This window comes from Perissodus microlepis, chromosome 20 (genome assembly GCF_051167445.1).
Source record: "Perissodus microlepis isolate ML-2025 ecotype Zambia chromosome 20, ASM5116744v1, whole genome shotgun sequence".
In the NCBI taxonomy this organism is placed as follows: Eukaryota; Metazoa; Chordata; class Actinopteri; order Cichliformes; family Cichlidae; genus Perissodus; species Perissodus microlepis.
Window position 1 is genome coordinate 27,663,052 of NC_140480.1, and position 13,825 is coordinate 27,676,876.

The 13,825-nt window shown below is 40.4% G+C and overlaps 1 protein-coding gene across 1 annotated transcript; it reads left to right on the top strand.

Moving 5' to 3' along the window:
• The first annotated feature begins 5,442 nt into the window (after positions 1-5,442).
• scrt2 (scratch family zinc finger 2) lies at positions 5,443-13,825 on the top strand. Its single transcript, XM_084917541.1, has 2 exons — positions 5,443-6,112; positions 9,466-13,825. Exons 1-2 carry the CDS (start codon positions 5,953-5,955, stop codon positions 10,263-10,265), a joined length of 960 nt encoding a protein of 319 aa, XP_084773667.1. The 5' UTR covers positions 5,443-5,952; the 3' UTR covers positions 10,266-13,825.

Here is a 13,825-nt window from a genome sequence, read left to right on the forward strand (position 1 = left end):
TATTTAGTACACCAACAGAACAGTTAGATTCTAGTATCTGTGCTCATCATTCCTTGCAAATTCGTATTATTTTTATGTAAAATTGAAGAGGGGGTATCTATGTCCTCAGGACCCCACAGGATGCCACAGACATTCAACTGTCTCTACAGTTTGTGTACAGCTGGGAAAGTGCTGTCTGTGGAAAATGTTTATGTCCAGGGAGTCGTTAACGAAGCTCAGTTATTTTAATCAGCTGCCTAAATCCAACATTTCCGACACTGCTTATTGACATTATGTCTTGTTGTGGTGTTTAACTGCCTTTGTGGTAACATGCTTTCGACACAGTTTGCAGTACATGCTGCTCTGCTTCTTTGTTGGACTTTAAATAGCCAAAATATCTCCACACTACTACACAATTAATCCTTTTTTTTTTTCCTCTTCACCCTTTAAGTCTTGGGTTTTGTCTGTCGGGATGTCTTTTTTTTGTCACTCGAGGTTTTGTTCACATTTTCTGTTGTCAATTGTTTGTTATGTCACTCACACTCTCGAGTAAGGCAAAAAATAGATGTTTACACTTAATGGACTCTTAGCTTTTCTTCCACTAACCCAAGTCTTATTATATGAGCAGCTCAGGTTTCAGGTTTTATGCGTGCGAATCTCTGTGAAAAATCAAGTTTTCTGTGCAATAACTCTTTAATTATGTCAAGAGAAAAGACACATCTGTAATAAAATAAACGGATGGGGTAATTCTGTGGTGAAGCAGTGTGAAGGAACAAATCAACTAGACTGACTTCATTTATGTGGCTGGGCAGGTCATCTCCATAACCCTGGAGGGCCATACAGGATGTTAATAAGGCTGATAGTATCTCAGCCCTCCCACCATCTGACCAGAAGAGAAGCCCCTCCAGCCTTCGGGGGTGCAGTCACTATGGTAACATCCTGAGGCACTGACCACATGTCAGTGGGAGTCTGGGGGCCATAAGTGGCCCAGAACTCTGGCATTAGGAGGAGAGCGAGGATGTGGAACAACTGGCAAAAAAAAAAGTGTCGTGCTGCTGTAGAAATGTTTGAGGTGTTGTTTTTCACAGTTCATCTCTAACATGTAGCAGACTTGTGTATTCTATAATTTGACATTAAAATTCATATGAGATTAAATGTTGCAGTAATTAATTAGCCAATCATATTAAAGCCATGTGGGGAACAGCCTGAGCACAGAATATTTAATGAGATGTTGGTGTAAACATGCTGGTTGATGCCTTTTCCAGTTACAGGTGGTTTTATTCCACAAAGCCAAATTGCCAGCCATCATTCTGGGAGATGTGGACGATATCAATATTCAAGACGGTTTTTCACCAGCATTAGAGCATTATAGCGTTTTTACAGTTTGTCTGTTTGTTAGCAGGGTTACTCTAATTTGAAATAATTTGCATGGAAATTTGACCAGAGTTGGAACTTGGCCCAACTGTTTGAAATATGGAGTCAAGAATTTATTTGAAGAATTCACTACTACTGTAAAATAGTCCAAAATAGTGCAATAAATCTTCATGCGTAGATATCAGATTGAAAAATAATAAAGAAATTGCAGACACTGTGTTGATTTTCTTTTCAGAAATGTCATAAGCTAATCTAAACCCAGATATCTTTGTGTAGATGTGTAGATGCAATTTACAACCTTAGCGGAAGTTTGTAGTCTGTCTTCATTAAAGGTTATGCACTTTGCAAGTACCTGGATTTCTTAACTTTAAAATTCAACTGAAACACAGTTAAGACTAAACTAGTAACACGCCAACTGCTTTTTAAATCTGGAAGTAATGACTCACAGTGCAATCTGGAAATGGTTCCTGTAGCTTCTTGAGATTTGCACAACTTCCCCCCAAAATCTGTTTCTGTTCATCACAATTTTTACAATGTCTCAAACTTCAAGATCGCAGCACCCCCCACCGTGACATCTCAGTTAGTTTGAGGTCAGGATTCAAAGCAACTCACTATTCCAAATCATGAATTTTCTGTTACTGATATAGTTGTTGCATAGCATCTCTTAATGTTATGGCCTTTGACTGCTACCTTAACATTCCTCTTTAAGGCTTCTTTACACAATTGTAAAATTTGTTGTTGCCTGAATTTTTGCAATAAGGCAGCAAAATGGATTGGACCCAATTTTGCCTCAACTGCCTTCGTTCTTTGTGGCATAGATTGAGCAAAGTGCTGAAAACACCCCTCCTTTGGTTTATATTGACATGACAGCATCACACAAAATATGAAAGCTGCACATTCATGACGGGGATCTCCATCTCCACCATTCTCCTCTGCCCTCTGACATCAACAAATCACTTTTTTCCAGAAAAGTTCCCTTTATTGGATATTTTCTTTTTTTTTTTTTTTGGACCATTCTCTGTAAACCCTGAATATGGGTGTATTTAACAATGTGCCCAGGACTAAATTGGAGACTTACTAAGAAAAGACACCTTTTTTAGTACTTATGGTAAAATGTCAGATACACTTTTTTCTAACTGTTTAATATTTGGGCTTTGTCCTACTGCATTACTTTTTAAAGCTTCTGGGAAACAACAGCAAAATGTAAACATTTTTTTGCACTTAAAACTGAAATCAGTTACAAGTGAAATTTTAGGCACTTCATCTTGGTGTCTGGGAAGATGCTATGACTCTAATTTTTATTTATTTATGATTTCTTAAAACTTTTTTAATATTAATTAAAAGATTTAAGAGGGTAGGAAAAAAAAGTCATATCACTCCCTAACAAAAATAAATGTTACCCTTAACTAACAACTCCTTGAGCGTATCAGATCTAAAGTTCATGCTTCAACGACATACTGCTCACTACGTTCTGTTGCATTGTACAAAGAGCAGAATAACAAGAGCTTTTGCCAGAGGTGCGCTGTAGTTCAGGAAGACACAGACTGCAGGTTTAAGAAGCTGCAGAAAAAGGTCAATATCAGTCAAAGAAAGGTTCATTCTTCATTTAACCTCCAGGCTCTGTGGAATGAAATCTGAAGAATAACTCAGCAGCTACACAGATGTTTGTTTTTTCTCTCTGCAACATTAATGTATTATCACAATAAGAAAACAGCTGCAATTAGATAATTTAAGTGTCAGAATAGATTACACTGTGAGAAATATTTCCTCAGATGACTCATACCAAAGAGTGTTTACTAAAAAACATATTTCACCAGAAAAACAAAACTTCACCGCAGTTCGTTGTTTCAGACAGTTATTCTTCCCGTGACCTTGCTCGTCCTTGGCTGTGGACTATAAGCCTGGTGACAGCGGCGTCAACTTGTCCTGTAATGTACAATCACATATTTGTGATAAATCCTGACCACACAGATTTAAACCGTCCACTCTTGACACCCGCCGCGGTCGATCCACAGGGTCACCGTTAGTGGAGAATATGATTTAAGAGGCCCGCAGGAAGTGGGCACGCCTACACGTCTGAGTAAAATCTACACCACCTTTTACCACTTTCAAGCTCAATTTTAAGAGTATGATCAACATGGAAAATCCATATTTATGAAATTAGTCAAAAGGTTCTTCTCAAGAAAACTGAAATTTTCAGGAGAATCCACAAGTGGCTCTAAACACTGAACATGTTCTCCTGATGTTGGACTTCTATATCTATAACAACTACTGTTAATATCCAAGATGCAATCAATAAAAAAGTGATAGTATTACCAGTTAAATAAGGCAGAATGTTGAAAAAAAAAAAAAAAAAAAGATTAATCAAGTTAATTGCCAGTAAATTAACCACAGCTAATTCTGACATTCAATTAATTATTAAAAGCAGGGAGAAGAGAAAGGTCCAATGAGCCGTACCAAAATAGCTTTTCATAGTATGAAAACTGAAAAGAAATTCTTAAAGCTGTTCAATTTGTAGATAAGTAAAATACTGTTGTTGTTTCAGTTTCAAAATACTCTACAAGCTACAGTTTTGTGCAGTTTTGTACATTTTGTAGATCAACTGTGATCTGTTAAAAGTACACGCACATATAATAACAGCTTACTGACTACAGAAGAACCTGAAACTGTGCTTCTTAAAATTCTTCTTAGAAAATCTCAACTGACCCACATTTTGTTTTGTAAGTGGATTTTTCATTAAACATTTTCAGGGCTTCACTCTAAAAAAGGGAAAAATAAAAAGGAAGCTTCTTTTTCAGATTAGTTTTTATTCAGTGGTTTTACTGGTCTGACCCACCCAAAATAAAACTGGCCATATGTGGCCCCCGAACTATGAATAATTTGACACCCTGATGCACAATCAATTATCAAATATGTTATCTGGTAAAAGCTTTACACAGCTGGTATTTCATTTTTTTGTCTGTTGAACTGAATATCTTGGGGTTTTCACTGATATGTAGAGTAAACAACTAATCTGAAGATTTTACCTTGGGTTTTGGGAATCTCTGGTGGGTATTTAAAAAAAATATTTTCTGACATTTTATAAATAAAATGTTCAGTGAAAGAAATATCTGAGAAACTTTTGTATCATACTGAATTTTCTAGCACCGCTCAAGCCACAGGAAGAGAAAAGCAAACAAAGCACACATGGACACACACAGATCTGATGTTACTTACAACAGAAAGAGGAACGTTTTCTTTTAATAGTCTTGACTCATATTTGTACAATAATATGTTATTTAGTCAAACTAGTAATGCGAGTGCTTCCTGTTGACAGTGAATCAAACAGGTGCATCATTTGTGTTTTCTGCTTTGTGAGGCAACTGCAAGATTTTGTTTTGTCTTTTTTTTCTCCGTGTGATGAAATCTCTAATGAAAAATGATGCAGCATAACAATCACAGTGTGAGCTAATGAATTCACACAAACACAAACCAACCCAGAGATATGCAGCCAATTTAGTGAGCACGAATCTAATTCTGGATTTCACCCTAATCAAAAAAGATGTAATTAATTAATCAGATAATTCGCTGCCACGCATGGCAGGACACACATCTGTGCACTGGTAATGGGGAGGGAGAGAGCGAGAGAGAGAGAGAGGGGGAAGCTGAGCTGTGCGGCGCTTGTACTTCCCTGTAGCCAAGCTCGTCAGCAGTGCTGGAATCCAGTGCAGCTTTAAAAAAGGTCCAGCTCTCCCAGACGCTCTGATAGCCTCTCCTCTGTACTGTATGTGTGCTCTCAGCATGTGAGTACAGTGCGGCGTGTCGAAGGGATGGAAAGATCTGAAGCTGTTTGTGGTAAAGGAGGTGACATGAGGGAGGCCGTGCCTGTACAAGACAAACATAAACTGTGCCACTTCATCTGAAAACAATGGGGGACAGGACACTGAGTGTGTTCTCATCCACATCTCCATTGTCTACCCTCCTCTTTTACTCCTCCTCTGAGCATGGAGCATAAGAGGGGTGAAAGAGGGAGGGGAGGAGAGGAGGAGGGGGAGCAGCAGTGGGGGCAGTGGGGGTCTGGCTGTGTTCTTTCTCCTCTGTCTGTGTGCGAATGCACAGACGGTTCAGTAGTAATTTGATGTGTGTCCCCGGGGACATTTGATGGATTAAAGCTAAGCAGCTCCATTTCGCAGCACCACCTGATCTTCCACTGCCTGTGCCCCATATAAAGGCTGGCGTGATTGCTGATCTCAGCTAGTCTGACAGTCTCTCTCTCTCTCCCTCCTCTCTCTGTCTGTCTCCATCTCTTCTCTTCCTCACTGGTCCCTTAAGCCTGCTGCATCACAGGAGCTATCCAGTGCTGAACAGGATCGCTTTTATTTTTTATTTTTTTATTTTTCCGGGGGAAGCTGGGGGAGCCAGAGAGTATCACACAGCATTGCCGGCAGCCTTGTTGTCCACTGGTTTCCATTTTCTTTCTTATCTTATGTTTTTAGCTCTTGTCTTCACATTAACCACAAGGATTATCGTCAAGCCAGCTCTGCTTGTGTGCTTCCTCAGAAGGGTCTTTTCAGTTCTCTCATGCGTTTTTCTCAGCTCTGTGTTTTTATCCATTGAAACATGCCCCGCTCATTTTTGGTAAAGAAGATCAAGCTTGATGATTTCTCTTCGTCCAATGTGGCCACTTCCAATCATCATCACCACCTGGACGACTCGTTCACTTTTGCACGCTCCATCACAGACTCGGTGACCAGCCTCGGGGTTCGTCTCAGCGAGAATGGTGAGTTAACATGCCTCCAGTCCGAGCTGCTCCAGTTAAAGATGTGCTAGCGCTCCTGCCTGTAAACAGCTCCGGTGCTGATTTCAGCATGCCTGATATTTCCACACTTAGCACAGATGGCATCCTCTTTTGCTTTGTTGTTGAGTGAGAATTTCCTTTGAGTCAGCCAACAGCATGCTTGTAGCATGTAAATTAATTTAGATGTTATATTAAGCCAGCTGATTTTTGCACTGGTATCCTAAATAATCCTCTCCAGAGGCACCCCACCCCCACCAGTGTGCTCCCAGACTTTTGTTTTTTGACTCTAGTGAAGGACAGACACAATTCAGGTCAAAGCCACGGATTAGTTTATGTAAATAGGGAGCAAAACGTGTGTCTAATCAGGAGAAGCTCCTGTTACGTATTTGTATGACTGCACCAACCTGTGGTGGCTGAACGCACATGGGCTAACTATATCTGGTCATCATGTGGACTAAAAAAATTCATGAATATGAGCGATGAGCATCAGATGATACATTTGTCCTTAGCTGTTATTGTCCTTGAGTTCCGATCACGGTCCGATCCTCCCTTGCCCCCCTCTTCCCATCCAAATGGAGCATGCACAGTCTCCCCACCCCCATCGCTCCACTACATCTTTCTCTTCCTTCCGGGCATTTGAAAACTAGCAGGGGTTAGAGTTTCAGCTGTGCAGGCCTATCGCCGCCACAAGAGACATTAACACAGTGTACAGTAGAGCCAGGAGGGAGGTGGGGAGTTGGGTTAAAGGGATAGTGAGGGGAAGGAGAAAAGGGAGACAAAAATGCTTGGGGCAGCAATGAGGCCGATCACGTGACAGATGTACAGTAAACACGAAGAAAGGCACATAGCTGCACTGTGGACACCACACTCACTGCTCGCACTAAGCTCCAGTCAGAGCTGTGAGGCGACCTTCACTTTCACGGTCCGCTTTAAGCCCGCCGCTTCCATTTTGTGGCCACGTTTGGTGGGCCATATGTGAGTCTTTGTTGTGGTTTCTCAGGATGTTTGCATGGCGAGAGAGGCTTCACGGCACACGGCTAAATGCTGTGTTCATACCCACCTGTTATTCAACCTTGTCAGCAACAAGGTGAAATTCAAAAGACGGGGGATTTAAAAAAAAAAAAAAAATGTTATTCGGGGCAAAAGAGACTGAACAGGTTTACAAAACTCTAAATAACTTCCAGGTGAAGACTAATAAAAATTATGTCTGTTAAAACATTTTTATATATTTAATCATATAATGCAGCTTACACTAATTCTGTTTTTTAGTTTTCCTTCTGCAAGATTTAAAATGATTAGAAATCCATTTGTATAATTTTTGTCACTCTCTATTGTTCTTGAATCTATTGTTCAACACCGTGAATAATGCATTATATTAAAAAGAAAGAAAACACAATAAGGCAAAACATTAATGTTGACAAAAGGCATTTAATTCTAACAAAAGAATTGTTCTTTTCATGCCGAGTTAAAAAAAAAAAAGAATCCTCAGCGTGGCTGAAATCCCTAACATCAGCACTTCTGCCGTGCCAGGAGAGTTTCTTCCCCCCATTGTGGAGACATTTGACTTGAGTGTCTGTCGAACAACAAAGAGGGGTGGCTGAGAGGGTCCATTAATTACATGCTTGCTTTGCATTACAGAAATGAGTCTATGGGCTGTAAAGGCTGATACAGCTCGAGTCCTAAAGCTTCGTGTCTGACCTTGGGTAATTGAAACATAGTAAACAATTCTGCTTATACTGATGCAGCAAAGTATGCTTTGCTGATAAAAAAAAAAAAAGCAAAAAAAAACCCATGCTGTGATTTGTAGCATGCAGTTATATTCATAACATTTAATAGTGTGGCTGCAAAACAGGTGGATTTAATTTCTGAAGCAGAAGCAGCACTTGCCTATTTAGCTGTAATTATAAGAATATGTTTTTAAAGGATAAATAAACATGTGTTTTTTCTAATAATCTGGTTTTGAAAACAAGTGTTCCTCTCTTTCTGACAAACACCATCTGTGCATTTAAAAAAGTGAAGCCATGCAGTGCAGCACAATAATGTGTGCGCAGGCCTGGTGTTTTCCCTGTCCCCGGGTGTCATGGTCATGTCTTTGACAAAGTGGGTGTGTGAACTCAAACCCTTGGGAATGGAGATGCTGCAGTAAGAGAGCACTTCAACTGATTTCTTAATGGCTTGTTTCTTGGAGGTACTTCAGTGTGCTCGCTGCTGTAGACAGGTGACCTTCTTTACAAAAAACGTGCATGATGCCATTTTGCACAATATCAAGCACGCTCTCAATAGACTGCTATTGTGTGTTGCAGGTACTTGATCTGTTCCTCGCATTATTTCTGTCTTCTCCAGCACTCAGCTGTTCTAACAGCTGCACTATTTTTACAGATGATAGCCTATTGATCACTTCAAAACTTTGAATTTCATTAAAAAAAGAAGTCAATACCTAATTTCCACTGCTTGCTGCACACGGTGCAGGAATGGCTCTTTTTCTGCAGTTATGCACTATTTGTCAGGGGAAGGAAATTTCACCACATTTTATGTTTGCTCGCTTATGTTTAACCTATAGAATATCAAGCCTGAAGGTAGTATATGCTCCAGAGATTCATAACGTAAGGCTAGATCGAGTTACGTTTTGATGCATTTAGCTGCCAGCCAGCCTTCTAGCTCCTGTAGCACTGAGCTGCTTTGGAGAGAAAGGAAAGACTTGAATGATGCCAATAAAATATATCACTCTGAAACCATGCTCTGCGCAGTTTAAATCACTTAGGGGCCTTGCTCTACTGCATCATGTTTAAACCTGCTTGAAGAAGTAGCACAAAAGACCTGCATTAGATATGCATGTATCACATTAGTCTGTTTCACAACAAGCAAAGAAACACATTTAATTTGTTAAACCTGTATAAAAAGCTTTAAAATAAAATAGTAAAAAAGGTTAGATTTTTATTCTAGGATTTAGCCTTAAAACATAATTCTCTTTGATGTCAGCAGTCACAGTGAAAGACGGGCCAGTCAGTGAGCCTACTACATTTAAGATGGGTTTTAATATGCATCTTCCTACACAGGAGACTTCTTTGATGAGCTATTATCTAGCGCTCATCTTTATTGTAAAATTGCAACCTCTCTAAACACAGCTGAGCTTGCACGTTTCCCTGCATCACTGAGCTATTGTCTGTACAACCTGTGGGTTGTGGAAAAAATGAAATTAGCTCTGCCACTCAGTCTTTCACCATTTTACAAAGGGCAATCATGCAACACTACAATCATGTAATCATTAGCATGTCACTGTGTCCTTACTCATCACAACCCTTGGCCAACTGTGTTTGTGTGTTTCTCTTGTCCAGGATACATCCAGGATTACATCACGCCATCTGTATACCAGGGGGAGAAGAAGATGGAGCACAAGCTTGCTTCACCAGTGTCAGACCCCCTGTACACCCAGGTGAGCAGCGGAGGGGAGTACTGTGACCCTGACCTGAAGCACCCCGACAGCCCCCAGTCTGGCATGACCGCCAGCGGCTTCTACACTGGTGAATCGGAGGCCCTGGCCGAGGGTTACACCATGGATGCCTTCTTCATCTCTGACGGGCGCTCGAGGCGAAAGGGAGATGGGGAGAGTCGTGGTGGAGGCTCCAGAAGCAGCAGTGCCAACGGTGGGGCTCAGGAGAGGGGAACCGGCACGCCTCGCCACACCTGCAATGAGTGCGGCAAGACGTACGCCACCTCCTCCAACCTCAGCAGACACAAGCAGACGCATCGCAGCCTGGACAGCAAGATGGCCCGCAAGTGTCCCACCTGTAGTAAAGTGTACGTATCCATGCCAGCGCTGGCCATGCACATCCTCACCCACGACCTCAAGCACAAGTGCGAGGTGTGCAACAAAGCCTTCAGCAGGCCGTGGCTGCTTCAAGGTCACATGCGCTCACACACGGGGGAGAAGCCCTTTGCCTGCGCCCACTGTGGCAAAGCCTTTGCTGACCGTTCAAACCTCCGCGCCCACATGCAAACACACTCTGCCTTCAAGCACTACAGATGCAAGCGCTGCAATAAGACCTTCGCTCTCAAGTCCTACTTGAACAAGCACTATGAGTCAGCTTGCTTCAAGGGCTCTGCAGACGAAGATGACTCTGGATCAGAAAACTAACCACAAGGAAGAAGTAAAACACTGAACCCCTGTTGTAGGTTCACAACCAATAACCCTGTTCACTCTGCCCTCCATGCCTTTTTTCTTCCCTTTTTTTAGAAAGCAATATTTTCACTGAGATTACGTGAAGAAACTCTAATGATTATGGCAAAGACAATTTCAGAAGATGCTGGATTTTTTTCCCTGCACAGTAGCTAATCGTCCACAGAAACATACAATCAAACAACCTTCCCCCAAATAGAGACTGTAGATGATAGATGTACACAATTCAGCAACATGCTTGCCACGGATGTGGGAACATGGAAACACACAAAGACATGCGTGCACACACAGACACACACAGACACACACACGATAATATATGAGGCCTGGCATGTGAATTTTTATCAATGACTAATATGATATTGATATCAATAGTAATAATATTTAGAATCCTGATATTTTATAGGAAATAGTAATGAAAAAAGAAAAAAAAACATAAAAAAGGACTAACAGTGTTCTTTTGTTTTTTAGAGACAAAATGACCTCTTGTATTTTTATGCTGCTTTTTATTTGCTAAGAATTGAATTCTTTTGCAACTGCCAACATGAACTTTTTATGAAAATGTGAACTATGACAGTATTTGCAAAAAAGGGAGATCATTTTAAAAGGTAAAAAACACAAACCCCTTTTCCACACCAGTGTTTCAATTCAATGGATGTTATTTTTCTATTTGATTTTTCTAAATTTATTTTTTTGTGCTGATTATCCCTTCTTAATCAAATGCTTCTTTGTAACTGTGGGTACTCACAAAAAAAAGCTGAGTTAAATAAGCTATTTAAGATTATAGGTCATCCAATTCAATTCTGCAAGAGCAGTGGTTTTAAAACGTTGGCCTGTTGAACAGGTTATCACGCACTCCGCCTGATCAAATTCATAGTCTCACCCTGATGCACAGACACTGAGAGCCAGACCAAATGATCTCGTCGTTATAATAAGTGCCATGTGCGGTTGACTCGTCTATAGCAATGAAAACTCGTTGTTCTTCCTCCACCGTGGTGGCTTCCATAAACTCCAGTCTTTACGAGCAATCTTCACCCAGTGTTCGAGGTGCTCCCCCCCTCCGCCAGTGTTACCTCAGAGTGAAGGTATGGACTCACCCACCCTCAGTTACAAAGTGACAGTCAAATTTTTCTGTTTGTCTGTTTTATATGTCGCTAAAAGCTCCGCCCACGGTTTAGATGCATACCATCTATTTATCATGTAAATACTTTATTTATTTACCTATTTATCTATTTATTTATTTATTTACTTACCTGATTTTGTGTATTTATTGAAGACTTGCTTATTTATCATGTATTTATTTATGGTTTATAATTTTTAAAAAAGGAACATCCATTGACCTTGTAAGATGCTGCTGATTTTCAAAGAAAATGTTTATATGCATGAAAACTGTAGAGAGTCCATGGGACTTAGTTTTTTAAAGAGGAACAATGTACAGTAGCAGCGCTAGAAGACTTCAAATGAATGACTGCAGAAGTATTTTTGTTTTTGTGGCAATAACTTACCTGACATAGCAATTGACATGTATAACAATCATAACTCCACCTAGGGCAATAAAATGAAACAACTTTATCTCACGGTTTCTCCAAAGTCCACCTCCCCCTCCTCTTCCTCCTCATTACTGAAGATTTTCCGGGACTTTCTGTCTTTAAATCTCAGGCGACAAGGAATTTTTATAAACGGCCGACATAGACATGGATGTAGATGTAAAAACAAGTCAAATAATGTAGGTGTAATTAAGTTACACCAAGTCTGCAGAGGTGAAAAAGCAATAATAATTGTGAGAAAGTATCCAAATCTGTTCGTATTCACCTGAAAGTATTACTGTTGTTCAGACCAAGCAGGTGCAAAAATATCTTCTGGCAGCTTGAGTAACTGAATTGCTAGAAGGTTTACAATAAATCTCATTTAACACACTGACATAATAAAGCAATTAAATATAGTTAAATAAAGTCGCAACCGATCCCAAACGTGTCACGTGCCGTTGAAGGAAATCTCTGAGGCAGAATAAAGCTGGCTGCACGTACATCTTAACCAGCACTAATGGAAATGATCTTGACATGAACTGCCTTGGTGGAGAAAGTTTTCAAGACTGTTGCAATAAAACGACGCGCTGTAATGCACTTCTAACTCCCACATCATTTGTCCCGCATCCCTCACCACCCCAACAGCCGTCCTCATCCTGTCCCAACTGCTTCTAAACAGACGCAGCGAGGATGAGATGTGCTGAAGTGGGATTGGCGGAGGGTGGCGGAGTGTGGGAGGATAACAGGTGTTTGCAGACAGACTGCAGATAGGGAGCGTAATTGAGTCGGTGAGCGACCTCCAAGGGGAAGGTCAAGCACCAGCAGGCAAATGCACTGTCAGCTATTTGCATATTCCAAATGGATGGCACGATCACAGTAATGCTGAGCTTGCCCTTAATAAAACAAAAACACAATGCTGAGGATAAAAGAGCGTAAGATGGGCTTCTGCTCTGTTTGTCCGTCCTCTCCTCCCCGTTTCACCATCATCCTGTCAATGCTCGCCTAAACGCTACAGCTGAATCACTGCATGAGAGCATCCAAACCACCTGTCTCCTGATTAACTTGCCGAACACACGTCGCTGTATTAGTGAACTAATGCAGAGATCACTGCTTCCAACTTATTCTGTTTTACATTTCACCATGGCATATAAGGCATCTCCAAAACCTTTACTAAGGCAGAAGGCACCGAGATCATTAAAAAAAGATTGATTGGACATATATTATACCTGTAGGCTTCTATCTAAAACTGCGAGTATTACAGCTAGTCCTCAGAGAAAATACTAATTGCAGAGAGGGAGGCACAATTTGATTCCAAACTACTGATTTAGACGTAGGGAAACATTGTTCCTCTTTGATAATTTTGTAAATATATTTGTAAATATATCACAGCAATAATATGACAATGCATGTAGACATTTAATTGCTCTTTTTCTATTCATGCTGTCTTTTTTTATTTAAAGAAAAAAAAAGACAAATACAGGTACCAATTGCAGTCTGGGTGGCCACGTGAATCAGGGAGTGTCTTGATTAAAAAGCTATCTGTTGTAAGTTACAAACAAAAAAACCTTCAAACTCTGTGTATTCTCAAAGATTTGATCATGTTCTGTTTTTCTTTTTAGTTGTATTTTTTTTTCTTTTTAATTCATTTTCTTCTATTTATGTGCCCGGCTTGGCTGCGCAATGAAAAAGTGCCAAAAAGTATGATTTCCATGACAAAAGCCTTCAACATATGGTTGGCTGCTTGAAACCTTCCATATGGTCCTCAAAGAAAAAAAAACAACTGATTAAGATTTTCCACTTTCATCCTCTCTTTCTCTCTATTTATCTTCCTTCTCTCTCTCTCTCTGTCTGTCTTTCTCTGTTCCAGCTGAGTATGAAGAAACTTAAGCCATGATTGCTGAGGGGTGTTTTGATTTTATCTTGTTCTGCTACAATTAATAATGATGACAACAATAGCAATGATAACGTTAATAAAAACAATAGCACAAGGAA

Coding starts and splice junctions, on each gene's coding strand:
- scrt2 (XM_084917541.1), top strand. CDS start 5,953: ATGCCCCGCTCATTTTTGGTAAAGAAGATCAAGCTTGATGATTTCTCT. Junction 6,113..9,465: donor GGTTCGTCTCAGCGAGAATG/GTGAGTTAACAT, acceptor TCTCTTGTCCAG/GATACATCCAGGATTACATC.